Below are 18,640 nucleotides of genomic sequence, written 5' to 3'. Positions count from 1 at the left end.
CGCGCCGGCGGCGGCAGGGGCAGGGCCGCGCAGGCGCAGTGGCGTGGGGCGGCCGGCAGGGGGCGGACGCGGCCGGCGTTGCCGCCGCCATGAGCAAGGGCCCGGGGCCGGGGCCGGGGCTGGACCCAGACCCAGACCCAGGGCCGGACCCAGGGCCGGACCCAGGGCCGGACCCGGAGCCCCCCCGCCACAGCGACCCCACCGACCCGGGGCCCGGCGCCCCCGGCGGGCTGTTCGCGTGGCTGCGCGGGCGCTGCCTGGGCCGCGGGGCCGCCGTGGACCCGGCGCGGGACACGTTCGGCGCCATGACCGGGCTGTACGGCGCCATCCAGCCCGCCGACTCCGTGTCCCTCAGCACCCGCACGCACGGCGCCGTCTTCAACCTGGAGTACTCGCCCGACGGGTAGGTGTGCCCGGGATCCGCGGGCAGGCGTGCCCGGAGCCCTCGGTAGCGCCGTGCGGGGCTCGGCGGCTGGGGCTGCCCACGGTCCCCATCCAGGTGTGCCCGGGCATCCCGGGGCGCCAGCTCCCTTCTGGTGACCGGGCGTCATCGCTGTTTACATCAGCAGCACCCCTGGCCTTGGGTTTAAATACCTGGCGCAGGTACCTGGCCAGAGGAGCCGTCCTGTGCTCCTCCCAGCTCGCCTGCTGGAGCAGGGACTCTTCCTCTCCAGGGGAGAGGGGCCGGGGGTGACAGCCCTGCCAACGAGTGCTGGGATCCCCCCGGTGCTGCTAAATCTGTATCTTGCAAGGTTTTAGTGAGGGAAAAGAAACACGATTGGATTGCAAAAGGGCAAATGGATGCTGCAGATAGACCTTTGATTCAGTGCTACTTTTCCTGTTTCAGAACCCCTGGTAGGTGTGGGCAGAGGAACCAGGTGACACAGGGAATCTGTGGCATGACAGGCACCTACTTGAGAGCAAAACCCAACACAAACGTGGAGTTTTCTGTTCTGCTCCCTGCAGGTCAGTGCTGACCGTCGCCTGTGAACAGACTGAAGTCCTGCTCTTTGACCCAATTTCTTCAAAGCACATCAAGACTCTCTCTGAGGCTCACGAAGACTGTGTAAATAACATCAGGTAGGTCAGGAGGGACGTTTTGACACAACTCAGCCTATACTTAGGCATTATAGTTTAAATCCTCTGCCACTGTCTGGGGCTAGAGCTGGAAATAGCAAGAGCAGCAATCTAAATCCATCACTATTTTTATCATGTAGTATTTTTCCTTTTAAATTCAGGTGTTCTGGGCTGTTCTGGTTCTGGGAATAGATTTTGAGCTATGAATTTAAGGTAGCAGTCTAACAATATTGCAGCTGCTTTTCACTCAGCTTCTCAAAGCAAAAACCCACTCCAAAACCCCAAAACAAGAACCAACTACACAGCAACAAAAAACCTCAACCAAGAACTAAACCCAAACAAAACATCCCAAGATACGTAGAACATTCTGTCCTGTCCACTCAGGAGGGCCAAATATGATGTAGGGTGCCCCATTCATCAGATAAGCTGATGTTTTTCACAAGCTGGTTGTCCTTTTTATAAAAGACTGATGTTTTACATCAGCTGGACGTCTGTCAGGAAAGCTGGATTAAAATGTATGTCTGTCTGACACAAAGGAACTGAACTCTGTTCTGCACACAGCTTCTACAGTAGTGCCTGGAGCCTTGTTCAGGTAATGAGCAGGATTTCAAACACTGTCGCACTGCAGAGGTTCCTTGTAGTGAGCACCAAAAATGCTTACTATTTACCAAAGTTTGGCATTTTCCCCATGATGGTTGTTGTTCATTTTTCAGAGTTGCTGCTCTTGTGTGGTGTAGCTCTGGGCTGAAAGGATTTTTAGTGTGTATTTTTTGGATGGGTGTCTTGTTCCTTTTACCTCAGGTAAGGCCTTTCACACACCTATGAGTGCCTTCATCAAATGAGTTTCAGACATAAACTGGCATGCCTTGTCCTGAAAGTAAAGGCCTGCCTGAATTCCAGTGGTGCTCACCTTTGGTCCGCATAGTGCAACCTCAGTGATTTCATCCGTTCGTTTTCTCACTGAACCAAATAACTTTTGTCAGTGTATTCTCAAGCAAGGTCTCATCTTCACTTGTTTTTTCTGAAAAGCCTTGCATTTGCTTCAGTGAACTCTGGACTCCATTTATTCAGTTCATTTCCTGGCTGTGCTGCTCCCAGCCCCGCCGAGCTGAGCGCTGTCCGGAGAGGGAGCAGACGGAGTTACTGCAGGGGTTCTGTCTGGCCATGTGCTCCACTGGTGATTTGGCTCTTGTGTGATTTGCACACAATTCATTAACACACAAACCCCCTAAAAAACCACCCGACCAAACTTCTGCTGTGCCTCCGTGTTTGCTGGTTTGCTGCTACAGAGGCGCTGCTGGTTCATATCCCAGCAGTCCTGCTTTTCACGGAGCTTTCACTGGCACATGTTCTCCAGTAAGTTTTGAGAGGTTTTTGGGGCTGCTCTCTTATCTCTGAGTTTGTGTGTGCTCCTGCTTCAGCAGAGTTGCTGTGCAGGCAGCCCTGAGCACGGCGGTGTTTCCCTCCTGCCCCAGGTTCCTGGATAACCGGCTGTTTGCGACGTGCTCCGACGACACCACCATCGCGCTCTGGGACCTGAGGAAGCTCAACACCAAAGTGTGCACCTTGCATGGCCACACCAGCTGGGTCAAGAACATCGAGTACGACACCAACACCAGGTTACTGGTGACCTCGGGCTTTGATGGAAATGTGATCATCTGGGACACCAACAGGTAGGTGGCTGTGCTCGCCCTGTGGCCCTTCTGCAGCACACCTGGACAGGTGCTCCCGCCCTCCGGTGCAAGATGCAAAGCCTGCCTCCTAGAGTGGGGCTGCACTGTCTTCTGAAGTGCTGCGAGGAGTTTGCAGCCCTTACCAAGAGCTTGCATCACCTCTCTGATAGTGAATGGCTAGAAAGGAGCTTCTCTTGCTGATGTGTCAAAAGATAGCACAAAAGGCTGTGTTCCTTCTTCCTTCTGAAGAAGGCTCTGTCCTCACTGTTTTAGTTGTAGGAATATGTGACTTCACCCATTCCATTAAAAGGCAGGATAAAGACAGCACTTAGAAAAGGGTTTTGGGGTAAACAAAGTGTGCGATGCTGGGCACATCCTGGACCCTTGTGGACACAATCAGGAGCCAGAGCTGACCACAGCCCCCTCCTGTGCTTGTCTTGCTGTCCAGGTGCACAGAGGATGGATGTCCCCACAAGAAGTTTTTTCACACCCGTTTTCTGATGCGAATGAGGCTGACACCAGACTGTTCCAAAATGCTGATCTCCACCTCCTCTGGTTACCTTCTGATTTTGCACGACCTTGACCTAAACAAGTCTTTAGAGGTTGGCAGCTACCCGATTTTAAGAGCCAGGAGGACCACATCGAGCTCAGGTGAATGCTGGTGAAGCAATCTGTGGCAGGTCCTGTGCTGGGCTGTTTTGTGGGGTGCTCTTGGCCAGCAGCCCATCTGTGCTGGGCTACCTGTGGGCTCACCTGTCTGCTGGTCTTTGCAGATGTGACCTCATCAGGCTCCTCTGGCCCTCGAGCTGTGGGTTCGCCCTGTCACCAGAACAACGCGGGGCCGCTCTCTGAGAAAACCTTGTCACGGCCCTCCCAGCGAGAAGGTAGGAAAAGATCACTAAAAAAAGAGATCAGTGAGAAAAAATCCTGGGCTTTGATTTACTGTATCCTAGAGAGGCCAGAGTACAATCTGAAAAACATATTCAAAGTACAATAATACAGAGTACAAAAACATATTCAGAGTACTATAATGAAAAATGGCGTTTTTATCCTGCAGTTTTTAAAGAATGGTGTTGCTGAGGCTTCTGTTAAACCAATAAAATCTCATTGCACACCAAAGCCCGGGAATCTAATTGGGTTTCATGTCTGAGAAATCTGGTAAAAGTAAGAAGATCTGTATTTTATGTCAATACGTTATTGTTAGATAGAGGTGAAAGTCCCTTTTCCTCATGTTTTCCCTTGAACAAAGTTTGTGTGAGCGATCTTTAAGGGAAAAATTCAGAGAATCCGCATGAACTTGGCAAATGGATGAATACTTTCTGCGTCCTTTGCAATTTCAAAGCAATGTAATGTTAATATTTAGCTACTCACGGTTCTGAGATGCTGAAGCATACTGCTGAGGGGAGACTTACCTGGATGCCAGGGAGTGATTTACCTGGGGGAGAGGAGAAGAAGGGAAAAAAGCTGCAAGCCGAGCAAGCTTTGAAAGGAATTTGGAGAGCACATTATACAAGTTTGAGAATCAGCAATTTCATAAAAACCTCACTCTAGATTTGGCTTTAATGCTAATGAAGAGCATAACTGTGGAAGGTTCATGTAGCTGTCAGTGTGAGCTGGTTCAATTCAGGTCTGTCCTGGTTTGGGGCATATCTGGGAGAAAACTTATGAATGGGGTCCCTCCAAATACAAGCACCCCTTCCCCAGCTGGTTCAGGAAGAAATTTATTGGAGGAAAGTGGAAAAAAATTGTTTATTTAACAAGCAAAGTACCTATGAGCATAAAAAAAAATTTAAAAAAAGAATAATATAAACCAATAAAACCTCTTGCCGTTCAATGGGATGGCAAATCCAGAAAAGTCCTTTTCATGGGGTGTAGCTCAGCTTGCTCAGGTTCTTATCGGTCCCTCCTGCGCTGCAAAGTGGTGAGGCCCAGGCCCTGGTGGGCCCCAGGTGAGAGCTCCTGGGGTTTGGCCGGGTTTGCAGTCCAGTGCAGGATTGAACAGATTAAAGGAAAAAGGAAAAAAGGGTCCAGGGAAGTTCTCTGCCTCAGCTAGCTAAAACTAACTAAAAGCAAAGGAGAGCTCTGTGGACAGAGCTGCAGACAGCACAGTCTGGAGAAACATGTGAGTGAGGGCTCTTTGTGAGCACAAACCGTGGCTTCTTCTTTCCCCCTTTTGCTCTCAGAGCCAGTCCTAAAGGTGCAGGACTTAATATGTAACATAAACAAGGCAGCTGGGGATACCAGTATCGTAAAGTCACCCCAGGACAAGGTCTTGGCACTCAAATAAAAAAAAAAAGCAGCTGTTTGAAGTGAGGATTGAGCCATTGCTGTTGGCTCAGGGTCACTAACCCTTTGACCTGTCCTGATGGTGTTGTCTGTCCTGGCAGACATGTGCAGCTGCCACAGGTGTGACCCCATTTCAGCAGCAGGGCTGGTGAGAGAGGTGATGGTCAATGTGTGGCTTGCACTGGGACTCACAGGTAATTCCTCTTGCAGGGGGATCACCTAGAAATAGCCTTGAGGTGTTAACACCAGAGGTTCCTGGAGAAAGAGACCGTGGGAACTGCATCACGTCACTGCAGCTGCACCCCAAGGGCTGGGCCACGCTGCTGCGGTGCTCCAGCAACACAGATGACCAGGAGGTAACACATCACCTTGTCTTCTTCTTTAACATATGTGCAGTCAGATGTATATTTTTTTTTTTTTTTTTTTAAATGATCTTCCTGGTGGAGCCTGCTTCAAGCCTTTTCCTTGATTCAGGAAGTCGTGAGACCAGCTGCAGTTCAGCTGCAAGCTGCAGGTTCTGTTCCTCTAACTTGGCCAACAATAGACAATAGTACTTGGCCAATAATAAATGGTTTAGTTAATTTAATTGTTGATGTAAATTGAGGTTCATTTGCTTCTTTTGGTTTTGGTGGGATTTTTTTTTGTCTGTCTGTATTTGTTTGGGTTTTATTTTGTTGTTGTCATTGTTAAAGAAAGCCATTATTTGTAATGGTAACCCTTTACACAAGTGTCGAGGACTTGCTGGAAGCTTAGCAGATTTGTTATAACTTTTAATGCTGGTTCTGTAGCAGTCAAACTGCTATACAACACAGAATATTTTTGTTTGTGGCTGTATTGTTACATTGGGTCACTTGGTACTGATGATTGACTGAGTTATAATTTCCCTTGGTCCTGGAGTCTGCCTTACTCTGTTTTATTAATAATCACCAGTATTTTCCCTCCCTTATTTCAGAAGGATGCATGAAACAGAGCTAGGAATGTTTGTCTAGGGGCAGAAGTGGAATTAACACAATATAAACTTTGTCATTGATATATTTTTTTTACATTTGTTTTGAGATTAAATAATGAGATGATAGGCAGGGATCCTTACTGTGTCTCACAAATAACAAACTCACTCTGCAGAGCTGTTCATAACCTGCCTTCAAAAATGTGTTACCTGTTTCAAGATTCCATTCCTTCTGAAGTCAAAGGCATAAAATGCCAGTGATCTGCTCTAAGTTACAGTCAGCTTAATTTGACTTTACAGATTTAATTTAAATATTTACTAAATTAGAGCAGGTGCCCGGCCAGAGGATTAGGCCTTGCTCTCCGCAGATGAAACCTGTATTGGAAAGATTATATCTAGCACCCATTTAACTAAAATAGCTCTTGAGTGCTGGGCAGCTGCTTTGGCTGGGCAGGGGAGGGAGGTGCTGGGGCAGTGGGCTGCTCGGGGTGCTCACTGGGGAGCAGGTCAGCAGGAGCATCGCCCTCCCGTGCCACTGCCTGTTGACACAGCTGTTGAGGTGCAGGGGGAGGGAATGTGTGTTTGCAGTGCTTTACTTCTCTTTCAGTGTCCCTTTCTCTGCCTCTCCCTTTAGTGGACTTGTGTCTATGAATTCCAGGAAGGAGCCCCGGTGCGCCCCGTGTCCCCGCGCTGCTCCCTGCGCCTGACGCACTGCATCGAGGAGGCCAACGTGGGCCGGGGCTACATCAAGGAGCTCTGCTTCAGCCCCGACGGCCGCATGATCTCGTCCCCGCACGGCTTCGGCATCCGCCTGCTGGGCTTCGACGCGCACTGCAGCGAGCTGGTGGACTGCCTGCCGCGGGAGGCCAGCCCCCTGCGCGAGATCCGCTCGCTCTACTCCCACAACGACGTGGTGCTCACCACCAAGTTCTCCCCCACGCACTGTCAGATCGCCTCGGGGTGCCTTAGCGGACGCGTCTCCCTCTACCAGCCAAAGTTCTAGGCACGGCAGCGGCACCTGTGGATGGACGTTCGTGGGTTTTACTTCAGCTTAGTGGAAGTGTGCTCTCTCCAAAATCTCTGAATCCAGAGGAGGTCACGGTGACCGTGGTCTCGGGACGTGACGATGGGAGGATTTTTCAGGTCAGCACCGTGCGGATCTTGGTCCTGCATCTGCGAGCCTGCGGCCCTGCCAGCAGCCCTCTGCTCCTGCTGATGCTGTGCCACGGGGCTGCTGTCCTGCTGCGTTTGTACCCTGATACTTGATTGTTTCCTTCAGCACAACTCCACTGGGCTGTTTGGAACAACACAGAGGGGCAGGGTGCCCAGGTACTCCTGTCCCAGAGGAGCTGGACTGCCTCACCTCTGCTTCCTCTTCTGTCGCTGAAACAACTCTGTGGTGATTAGTAGATAATGGGCTGCTCGTCTACGTCAGCAACACGGTTAGTTACTCTCACAAAAAAAAAAAAAAAAAAAAAAAGAAAAAAAAAGGAGAAAAAACCCAAACAAAAAAAAAGAAAGAAAAGAAAGAAAAAGGAATTTTGCTTTTATTTCTATGTTAATGTGGTTGTCATTGACTAGAAAAATGAGTCACAGTGTGGCTTAGGCTGTCAGGGACCACTGGAGGTCACCCAGGCCCACCCCCTGCACAGGCAGGCTCCCCTCAGCACTAGGGAGAGCCTGGACTGGAGCATCTCTCTGGCTTCGTGCAGCAGGGCAGCTCTGGCCCCTCCTCTGACAGGGTTCTGTTGCAGGGGACTTTCCACATCACCCCACATCTCAAACATGCCGGCTTTCTGGTGATGTTTGGGTATTTCCCACCTGGCTGTTTTTCCACACACGCCTTGCCTGCACTCTTGTTGTGGGAGAAATGAATTTGGACGTGTCCCTGGTATCTCCAGATGAGCATTTCTTCACATGTGCTGTCAGTTTGGGAGGGGATTAAAAGCAAACCTGTCAAAAGTGAGATCTGTCTGGATCTAACCAGGCTTGTCATCGGGTGTGAAACATGGTAATGCTCACCCCAGTGAAAGGGTCTGGAGGGGAAGCCGTAGGAGGAGCAGCTGAGATCACTGTGTTTGTTCAGCTTGGAGGAACCTGAGATCTCACTGTGCTCTTGAACATCCTGTGGGGCACTGGAGGGGCAGGTAGTGATCACTTCTGTGACAAGGGACAGCACCCAGGAACAGCTGGAGCTGGGCCAGGGATTTGGGATGGACATCAGGAAAGGCTCTTCCCCCAGAGGTGCTGGCACTGCCCAGGCTCCCCAGGGAATGGGCACGGCCCCGAGGCTGCCAGAGCTCCAGGAGAGCTTGGACAGAGCTCCAGGGGTGCCCAGGGGGATTGCTGGGGGGTCTGGGCAGGGCAGGGTGGCACTGGGTGATCCCTGGGGGTCCCTCCCAGTTTAGGGTACTCTGTGATTCAATGATCACACCCAAAGTGTGAATGCCACATTTCATCCCTCGAGTTAATAGAGCTAACCTTGTAAATGCACAGGTATTTCAGTCTTGTACATCCATATCAGTTTATAACATTCTTATCACTTACATGTTCCAAGATGGGGGTTTTTTAGCATTTCACTGAAGTTTTGCAGACCAGTCACACACTCAAGTTCAGCAGGGAATTTTACCTGAAAGGACTGTCACCTGCTGGTGTTCAGGTTCACTCTCTGGCTCAACGGAGCACACTTGTTCAAAGCTGACTCTTACAAAGCCTTTTGCAAAACATATTTGGGGATAAAGACAACATTTATGGACGTGAGAGAGCTGGAAAGGTAAGCCTGAGGACCCTTCTGTAGCTTTGTATTTATGTGGGTTGTATACCCTGGTGTTGATGCAGAAATCATTGAAACTTCAGCCTCTGCATTACGAGAGAAAAAAATCCCAAGTTTCCTCTTTTGGAGAATTTCTTAGGTAATACAAAGCCTTCAGTTTTATGTGTTTGGCAGTCTGAAGACAAACATCCCTTCTGCTGGCCTGAGCAGGTGGGGCAGCTGGGTCTGCTAAGTTGTTAAAGCAGCTCGGGGCACTTCCCTTGGCTTCCCAATGCCCTGGGAGCACAGTGTGTGGGAAACCTGGGGACAAGCATGGGATACGAGACTTCTCTGCAAAAGAAGAGCTACAAGGAGTTTATAATGGGCCAAGCTGTTTGGGGGGAAAAAAGCCCAGGTCCTGTCCAGGGCCACAGCTGCTTTTCCCCAAGCATTTGCTGTCCCACTGCCAGGCTGCTGTTTTCTCACCTTATTTAATGTTTTATTACACATCATGGAAGAGATTACAGGGAGACTTGAGAGAATCTTAGAGTTCTCACGGGCTTGCACAGTGTTTGTTGTGGAGGTGAAGGAGCACCCACAGGACCGAGGTGGTTCTTGGGTAGATCTGTCTGTTTCAAGGCTGTTTTCTGTTTTTCCTGTCAGAACCTCCTCAGACTGGTGGATCCCTGGTGACTGTAACGCTATGCCTGTGAATATGCACTGAGTGTTACCTTTTTAATTCTACCTCATGATACGCTGTGTTTTACACCAGTATTGTGCTGAGCTTTGGACACTCACCTTTCTGTATAAAGGACCATTACCCTGAAGTGACAGACATGTCACCTCTCCTTGACAGCTCCTGTGTTTGGCTGACGGGCCCTGCCTGGCTCTGGGACTGGCAGCACACCTGGTGAAGGGGTTTGGTCACCTTGATGCTTTTGTAGCGTGTCCAGCAGCTGCATAAAATGACAGAGTCTGTACATGTATGCTGTAGAAATGTTACTTAGTTTTTCTGATGACATTTGTAATAAGTTTGAATTAGAGTAAGTAGGTAATCGTAGATTTTGGTCATTCGATTGATTACTCCTTTTCAACACCACTTGGAAGTTTTCCATGAAGGCTTTACCACGTTTTACCTGTGAAGTTCACTTCTCAGTGGCTTACAGCTGACATGCCTCACAGTCATGTGGTGGTGCAGGTGTTTTCAGTTTTCTCTCAGTAACATTACTGAAACAATGAAGTTATGTGTTGGTGAGCTTTGGGTTATTTCTAGGTAGTCAAAAAAAAAAGTTTATCTTCTAGTCGTGTTTCAGAAGTTGAACGCTCAGCCTCGAGAAGTGTATGAAATTGTTAAACACCTGTAAGGAAACATTTCCAAGGGAGACGAAGGACTGCGCTGACGGACGGGGAGGGGGTGGCTCGCAGCAGGGGTGTCGGAGCTGGTCTTGCAGCACCTGGTGAATTCCGCGGGGTCTCTCGCGGGGCCGGGCTCTGCCTGCGGAGCCTGGGTGGCTCCAGACCCGGGAGAACGCCCGGCCGAGCCCTGCCGGGGCTGGTTGTCCTCCTGTCGCAGCCCGTGTGTGCTGGGTGACCTCGCGGGGCTGGCCCAGGCCCCGGGGCTGGCTGGCACCGCGCGGGGCTGCTGGCCCCGGGCCGGGCACCGAGGGCACCGCCACACCTTGGGGATAGAGCAAAAGCACAGCGGTACCGACAGGCACACACACGATTGTTTGCACTCTTGGAGTCTTGGGGTAAGGACAGCTCGATGCCTACTACCAGAATTAGAATGTAAACATCAGTTTTTTTGGGAGGGGGGGAGGGGTCTTGGTTAATTTGGTGGGGTTTGTTTTTCTTTCTTTGTTTGTTTGTGTTGTGATTTTTATTTGGGTAGCACTGATGTGGAGAAGGTTCTGACACCGTAATACTTGGGTCTGTTGCTCTAGGACATATAAACTCTTAGAAAAAAAAAAAAATACACTTGCCAAATGAATGCTTTTAGAAAATTTAGTTTACAAGATTCTAAAAAATTGGAGAGAAGGGAAGAAATCAACGACCCATCATGTTTTTGACCTGCAGGAAACAGAAACTTCTCATTGGCTGATCTTAATTAAAGGTGCATTTTGTAAAGCACTAAATATCCTCAGTTAAGTATAAGGTTTTTAATACAGAAACAAATTGTGCATGTAGAGTATTTTGAAATACCTGAGATTTCATAGTAAAAACTGTAGCCTTTTAATACCGTATATGAAGTATCAGAACTGCTTTGGAAGTATTGTACTTACAGCCGTACAGTAACTTACTGTTTGTGGACAGTTTCTCTTGCTTGCATAATAAACATTTAATAATTCACTGAATTGAAATGTATTGTATTTATGTTAAAATGAGCCATGCTGACTGGCTCTTACCTGCTCCCTAAAATTAAGAGGAAAAACACCTAGTGCTTAGATGCTGCCATTCTCAAGTGTGTGTGTCACAGTAGTGCTTTTTCCTGAAAGTGACATATGAAGAGTCAAAACTGACTAAACCTCAGACCCAGGGCTCCACTGTTGTATTTTTACTGGAGTAGTTGGGCACTCAGCAGCTCTGGGCTTGTGCCAAACTCTTACCCTCAACACTTGGGCTTCCCCGACATTACAGGAGCACATAACATCTTCCACAGAGAAACAGGATGCAGATTTTTTTTTATTCCATCAAGGAGTGATTAAAAAAAAAAAGGTACACTGGTAAAAATCAGATTCTGCCAGTAACAAACATCCAGTAAACATTTTATTTAGATGCAGATAATCACCACTGGGATACAGGAACTCGTGCTTGTGCCCACCCATTGCTGTCTGTGAAGCTCAGGACTGTATGATTACAACACACTGATTAGGATCAAATTTGGAAGACAGTTTTAGCAAATGGAAAACTCCAATTTCAGAAAAGCAATAGCCCCTTCAATACTTAACAAAAGATTAAATTCAAAGCAGTTTCTGAAAGCTTTGCTGCTCCCCATCATCCAAAGTGTTTTGGTTCATATATGAATGTTTAAAGAGGAAGCCCTCAAGGACATTGAAACACTTTTTGTTGTGACCCTCATCTAGCCCAGGGTTGTGCTTGCTCTTCTGCCCCTGTATCTATCTGCCCCTTCTCTCTCTCAACTCCCATGTCTCTGTAAGACAGATTTCTGCCAGTCCTTTTCAATGTTTGCCTACAGAAGTCCTGAAACACATCTCTAACCTCACCACCTTTCCTGCCTCCCTGCTTCCAAGGTCATCTTTGGCTTTTTATCTCCACTATACCTACAGACCTCCACTGAAGCAGGTAACCCAGGAATCTCACCTTGCCTGTGCCACTCTGTCTTGCAGAACTGTTAACAGTACACACCAAGCAGGCAGAACCCCGAGTTTTGGGTAAAAGCATCTCATGGTCGGTAATTCCACAGAGGGAACTGAGAAAAGACAAGACGCGGCAGTGCAAGAAGCCGTGTGTGAAGTGCTTGAGCAGCTGCAGGAGCTGGAGTGTCCTGTGAGCTTTACACACAGGGACACCTCCCTCATCCTGGAGCAGGAGGCAACAGAAAAAAGCAATTAAAAAAAAAAAAAATCCTCACAAAAAGCAGAATGAGCTCCATGTTTTTTAACGAGGAAGGACACTTTAAAGCTTTAGTGAGTTTGCTGTCCCATTCCTTCCACTTGTCCCTTTTCACAGGAAGGCACACGTACAAACACACACACATACACACACAGACCAGCCTGGGCTGAGGTCACACGTTCAGTGCCAGGGCTGGAGGACATGGTCACCACAGGCCACACCCTGCGGTGGCTGTGGCAGGCTGAGGTGCAGCTTGGAGCTCTGCACTTCAGTCATCCCCTTCTAGATCTGTCCTTTGAGCTTTACACAGTGAGGACCAGAAAACAGCTGAAAATGCAGTTCCAAAATCGAGACTTGGAAGATGATCAAGCAATGGAATTGTTTTTCTTCAGCCCCTCCTTGATTCTCATGTTCTAAACATGGGCAGTGGAGTGCATCCCATCACAGAGCATAACGGAATTTTGGGAGTGATACAGACTTCTTTTCTTTTCTCTTTTACACCTCATCCTTTACATCCTTTACATCCTTTACATTAGCTCTGTTATGGGTAAACTCACCTGCCAGCAAAGGAATAGTTTAAAAGTTCATCATAATTGCACCAAGGTTTAATGCATCACCATTCACCCCATAAATATCAAAGGCTGGGAGGAATTACCTGCGCACAGGCACTGCTCCCTGGGACCGAGGACACTGTGAGTGCTGACACCCCAGCAGCAGGACGGGGTCACAGCAGCTTCAGCAGGAACTCGTAGGTTGCATTGATGATCCCCCAGGACAGCACAGAGCGGTGGTAGTTCAGGTGGGCTCCTCTAAAGAGGTGGATCAGTTTCCTGTCACGTTCCAGCCAGATCTTCACTAACACTTTGGAAAAGGACTGAAATTCGCCACCGATCTGAGCTTGCATGCGAGTTTTTACGACATTCACAGGGAAGAAGAGGAAGCCCAGCATGGCGCCCAGCAGCCCGCCGCAGATGAAGTCGTTGACCAGGTGAGAGCTGTGCGAGGTGGCTTCAGGCAGACACTGCTTGATGGGCCCCCGCAGGCCGAAGAAGAGCACGTTACTGGGCCCATTTCGGAGCAGAATAGGTACCAATCCCCGGTAATACTCCCGCACCCCATACGCTTTCAGCACCTTGAAAGCCTGGTAAGTGTTTGTGAACTTGTTGTGGTGTTTGTAGTCCTGGAGCAGCGTCTGGACGCGCTCGAAGGGCGTGAGCACGGCCTCGGTGGTGCCGGCCAGCACGGCGGCCGCGCTGCGCGTCAGGAGCTCTGGGGCGCGGGCGTGGCTCAGCAGCAGCGCCGAGAAATCCTCGTAGAGGCCGAACATGAGCGCCAGCGTGGTGGTTTTCTGCATGAGCGGGGGCAGGATGCCGCGGTACAGCGTGCGCAGCCCGTCGCGGCGCAGCTGGCGCACGGCGTCCCCCGTGCGCAGCCCGTACAGCTGCTGCCGGAACAGAACCTTCTGGATGGGGAACGTCACCACGATGTTGGTGAAGGCCGCGCACAGCCCGCACAGGTAGTGCTTGCCCGAGGAGCCCGCCGGCTCCGCCGCACCCATGGCGCCGGCGCCTCCTCCCCGCGCCGCAAACAAACCGTGAGACAGCTGTGGCTGGCCCTGCAGCTCTGCCCTCCTCACTCTAACATCCTGCTGGAAAAACGCCCACAGAGGCTGAAGGGGAAAAGCAGCAGAAAGCCAGATCCGATGGATGTTGCGCCATTTTCGCTTAAATCTAGGTGACCGTAGAAAGCAGCAGTTCTTCCCTTCTGTGCTCCTTCAAATTAAGACAAAAATAAATCCCCCTGGAATTACAAATTCCAATAGTGAAAGGTTGACCCTCACGCTAATAAAACACTGTGTGAACACAAGAGAGGCTGCCAAAAAACCTATAAAAAAAATGAGCTAAAACAAATACACGCAGCAGCATTACAAAACCTGATCCTTACACTCTGCTTCCTCCCTGTGGCACAAAACAGCAGGCAACACCGTCGTGGCTCAACTCAGCCAGCACCACCACCACCACCCACAGCAGATGCACAGGCGTCACACAGGTGTGATTGCACTGACACAGCAGAGAGATTCTTCACAAGTCCCACTTCACTGCCATGCAGCCTCCTCCGCATCAGCCCCCACGCTCGACATCCACGTTCTGCTGAGAAGTTTCAGAAGTCGAAAGGTCCAGGGTCCTGAAGGATGTGTGGACAGAGGCAGCTTGACCAAACAGTCTGGAGGATGACTGCAGGGATTTTTACCTGGCAAACCCTGTTTGACAGAAGAACAGGATTATTTAACAGCTAGGAGAAGATGTTTCTAGAGGTGCCCAAATCCCACCCTCAATCACAGCTCAGCCTGAGGAAGGTCTGTGACAGCCGTGTGAGGCTGTGGGTGATCCACAGCCCTCAAATCCTCCCCAGCATAAGCAACAGACATGAGACTCCCAGGATTTGAAGGGGCCTTTGGGGACAACAACCCTGCCTGGCATGAGGATCTACCGAAACGAGGAGGGGAGAAAGAAAGGAGGAAGGAAAAGGAAAGGAGGGGCAAGAGAGAGGAAGGAGCAGGGAGAAACAGGGAGGATAAAAAGGAGGGAAGAAAAGGGCGGAGGAGAGGAAGGCAGAGAAGGAAGAGAAAGGATGAGGAAAAGAACGGGAAGGCCGTTTATTCTCCGCAGCTGCCGTTGCCTTTGATACGAGCAGTGTCCCCGTCCCTGGGGAAGCCCTCGCGCTCCTGGTCCAGGAGAGTCCCGAGAGGTCCAGGCCGGCTCCTCCCCGCTCTCGGGCGCGGGAGCCGCAGCTCCGCACTGCCCGCGCACATGCCGGGCCCGCGACCTGCCGCTCCTCCCGGCCCTGCCGCTCCCCCCGGCCCTGCCGCTCCTCCCGGCCCTGCCGATCCCTCCCGGCACCGTGCTCTGCCCCGCGCTGCGCACAGCGGCACACCCCGCGCCTCCCGGCCCGTTCCAGCCCCGCCACCGGGGCCCAAGGTCAGTCCGGCGCCGGCGGCTGCGGCCCGGCCGGGCCCAGGGAACCGCGACCTGCTGCTCGCCCGGCGCCTGCGCGGCCGCGAGGGAGCGCTCGGCGGGCGGGCGGGACGCACCTGCGGGCGGTGCTGCCATGGTGGGAGGGGGCCAGGAGCGCACCGGGAGCGCACCGGGATCGGAATCCCACCGGGAGCGCACCGGGAGCGGGATCGCGCCCCAAGCGCCCGGCCCGGCGCGACCCCGCGCCGCTCTCTGACGTCACCGCGCCGCCGTGTGACGCCACCACGCCACAGCACAGGGCGGGGCCGAGGACCGGGTAGCGTCAAAAACCCACGTGACACAGGCCACGCCTCTCCGTGCTCTTGCCAATCACACGGCGCTTTCTCTCTGGCCACGCCCCCGGGGCGGGGCGGAAACGAGCGGGCGTGGCTCGGGCCGGGCCGAGCTCAGTTCAGCTCAGCTCCACACGGGGCAGGTCGGGCCTGCTCTGCTCCACTGCGTCACGGACCCCGGGCCGGCCTGGACTCAGTTCAGCTCAGTTCGGCTCGGTTTAGCTTAACTCCGCTCTACACGGGGCCGGGCCTGCTCTGCTCTGCTCTGCTCCGCTCCGCACGGGCCGGGCCGGGCTGTTTTTCCCTCCCTCAGGCGCTCCCCGGTGGGACCCAGCGCGGTCCCTCGGGCCCGCTGAGCTCCGTCCTTGCGGCTCCGCGGTGCCCGCTCCGCCTCTCGCAGCGGACGGGAAGCGCCGGCGGAGTCTCTCTCCCGTTGCGGCGTTGAGTGAGTTGTACTGGTTCGGTAGCAAATCTTACCGGCCCGTTTTTATGTCGGTGATAGGCGCTGCACAAGGCCGGGCAGTTCGGCTCGATACCCTTTACCCCGTGCGCTCTGCGAGCGGCGGGGCACGGCGGGGCTGAGGCTCCCCGAGCTCTGCCCTGGACAGGCGCTTCCAGCCTGGCTTTGCATGTCCCTGTCACCATGGGGTCCTTCTGTGGTCAAGGTTTGCCCTTCCTGTGCTGGCTGCACAACCACTGATGAGAGGAAAAAGTGTCAAGCTGTGTTAGGGGAGGTTTAGGTTGGGTGTCTGGAAGAATTTTGTCTCGGGGTGAAGAGACATCGGGATGGGCTGCCCAGAGAGGTGCTGGAGTTACTGTCCCTGGAGGTGTTCAAGGAGAGACTGGATGTGGCACTTTGAGCTGTGTTCTAGTTGATGAGGTGATGGCTGGTCAAAGGCTGGACTCTGAGGTTTTTCCCATCTCAGTGGTTCTGTGATTCCGTGACTGCAGAGGTGCCGATGGAGGTGGGTGTCCTGCCTGTGGAGCTTTGGTCCTGGACAGAAGCCTGGCAGCACTGCCTGGCCTCCAAGCCCAGGAGCACACACAGGACCCGCAGCCCTCCAGGCACCTGTCCCTGTTCCAGTGGTGGAGGGGCCAGTGCTGGCCCGGTGTGGGGCTGAGTGTGGCAGCCTGAGGCTGCCCTGGCCACCACTGGCCCCGTGACTGGCCGGAGCTGCTGCCTGCCACACGAGGAGCAGGGTGAGGTGCTGCAGAGGTGGCAGTGGTGGGGCAGGGCAGGCTGGGGCACGTGGTGCTGGGGCCGGCACTGGCCAGCCCTGGCCAGCACTGGCCACAGGTGCCCCAGGCTGCCTGCCCCAGCTGCTGCTCTGGTGCTCCAGCTGCGCACGGGGACCTGTGCAAGCCCATGGGACATGCTGGGGACAGCAGGTGACAGCAGCCAGCTGCACACCCCTCACACGGACCTGGAGCTCAAGTCTCTGCAGCAGGGGCTGCAGAAGGACAAGCTCTCCACAGGGCTGCATCATCTGACCTTGCCTTTCCAGGCTGCGAAGGGAGGGCATTCATTTACTCATGAGGGCAGGTGAAACTGGAAGGAAGCATCTTTAGGGACCTGACCCACGCTGGGCACTGCAAACAGGACAGCAAAATCCTGTATCTGAGGCTGCTGTGAACCCTCTTCCCTCTCCCTGCTTCTCCACCAGCTCCATTCCTGTGGTTGCCCAGCCCAGATGAAAGGCAGGTTGCTGGCAGCTGCCTGCTTCTGCACACATTCTGCACATTGTGGTGTAATCACAAGTGGAAATATTAATATGGGGACAGACTGGGGTCACCTAGTCAGGTGCATTCGAGCCTGTAAAAGCACAGCTGCAGCGACTGGGGGGGCTGCAATATTGACTGCTGGACATGCCCCTCACCATGGCCAGCCCTGGCTGGTGCTTGCTTCAGTCAGAGGTCAGCTGAGAGGAGGGGATTTTGGTGGGGACACACACTGGACGCTGAACTGAGGTTTTCTCTCAGCATCATCTCACCCTGCAGTTGCCCACAGCTCTCAGCTCTGTGCCTGTGCCAGACAGGATGGTGGTGGCAAGAGTGGGGCACCACCACTGCCAAAATCCCCAGTGCTGGTGGTGCTGGGGGAGCTTGGAGGTTCCTTTCCAGCCACCGACCCAGAGCAGGCTCATCCCCAAGGGTTGGGGCAGCCCAGGGTGTGGGCCCATTTTTCATTCCATGACTCTAAAAGACTGTAGATAGAAGTTTTGGAGGTGGAGAGGAAGGGGAGCATTCCCTGCCCAGCTCAGTGGGAATTTGCTCAGGTAGGAATTACCAGCTGGAGTAGGAAGCATGAGTATATATCAGCAGGAATCATTGGCTGTGAGTGTGGGCTCAGTGCAGTCTGAATGGAAGCATGGCAGAGGTGGCCAGAGCTGGGGGTCCTTGCGCAGCCCAGGCCAGGGCCAGCTGCACGGCCGTGGCCGTGGCCTCCGCAGGCAGCTGAGTGTGCCTGACGGAGAAGGGCCATGGCCACATCCCACCAGGCTCCACGTGTGGCTGAGAGACTGAACGAGGCACCTGTCTGGGATGGGCAAATAACAGGAGGTGTAATTTAATTACTTTCTGATCTCTGTTGTTTGTCAAAGTGGGCTATGCAAAGGCAGTTGGTAATTATTTCTTAACACTTGTAAGATGTGGATTTAAGACGTGATTTTGTTTGTCTGGAATATATTGAACACTTCCGCTGTGTAAATATTTAACTTCTTTCTTTGAGGAAGACAGATTGTGATGAGCCTGGGAGGGCGCAGGTGCCCAGGGGCTGCAGAAGGCACAGCTGTTCCCTTTGGTCACATCCTACAGTTCCCTCCTGTTGGGGAACGACATCCTCCACTGCAAGGTTCGGGATGTTCCTGGCCCCGAGCAGCCTGACCAAGGACAGCAATGTCCAGGCTGCACATTCGCAAGGGAGCCAGGCTCCTGGTGAATATCCCTCCTGCTTCCACACCAGCCCCAAGGGATCCAGGCCCCAGGACAGGTACAGCCCCCTGCTGTCCGCTGTGTTTTTCAGCCTG

General features: G+C 52.4%; 2 protein-coding genes across 6 annotated transcripts; one reads left to right on the top strand and one right to left on the bottom strand.

Moving 5' to 3' along the window:
• Nucleotides 1–57: 57 nt before the first annotated feature.
• Nucleotides 58–7,948, top strand: DCAF10 (DDB1 and CUL4 associated factor 10). 2 transcript variants are annotated; one of them, XM_086870107.1, is made up of 7 exons: nucleotides 58–403; nucleotides 967–1,080; nucleotides 2,553–2,750; nucleotides 3,199–3,401; nucleotides 3,524–3,634; nucleotides 5,247–5,392; nucleotides 6,641–7,948. In XM_086870107.1, exons 1-7 carry the CDS (start codon nucleotides 90–92, stop codon nucleotides 6,983–6,985), a joined length of 1,431 nt encoding a protein of 476 aa, XP_086726233.1. In that variant the 5' UTR covers nucleotides 58–89; the 3' UTR covers nucleotides 6,986–7,948. The 2 variants fall into 2 exon arrangements, with proteins under 2 accessions (XP_086726233.1, XP_023800498.2); XM_023944730.2 differs by having other exon boundaries at nucleotides 6,617–7,948.
• On the bottom strand, nucleotides 7,513–14,567 carry SLC25A51 (solute carrier family 25 member 51). 4 transcript variants are annotated; one of them, XR_015281226.1, is made up of 3 exons: nucleotides 14,252–14,457; nucleotides 12,963–14,079; nucleotides 11,399–12,864 (listed from the first exon to the last, which is right to left on the bottom strand). XR_015281226.1 is itself a non-coding variant. In XM_023944849.2 (2 exons), the coding sequence occupies exon 2, from the start codon at nucleotides 13,863–13,865 to the stop codon at nucleotides 13,032–13,034; it is 834 nt and encodes a 277-aa protein (XP_023800617.1). In that variant the 5' UTR covers nucleotides 13,866–14,079; nucleotides 14,252–14,567; the 3' UTR covers nucleotides 11,399–13,031. The 4 variants fall into 4 exon arrangements, 1 of the variants encoding a protein (XP_023800617.1); XR_015281227.1 differs by lacking the exons at nucleotides 11,399–12,864; nucleotides 14,252–14,457 and adding an exon at nucleotides 7,513–10,412 and having other exon boundaries at nucleotides 12,963–14,068; XR_002870204.2 differs by lacking the exon at nucleotides 14,252–14,457 and having other exon boundaries at nucleotides 12,963–14,107.
• Between the last annotated feature and the right edge of the window lie 4,073 nt (nucleotides 14,568–18,640).

Source organism: Cyanistes caeruleus, chromosome Z (assembly GCF_971803275.1).
Source record: "Cyanistes caeruleus chromosome Z, bCyaCae1.hap1.1, whole genome shotgun sequence".
Classification (NCBI taxonomy): Eukaryota; Metazoa; Chordata; class Aves; order Passeriformes; family Paridae; genus Cyanistes; species Cyanistes caeruleus.
The sequence above is the reverse complement of the archived record's forward strand: the minus strand, read 5'-3'. Positions and strand labels throughout refer to the sequence as shown.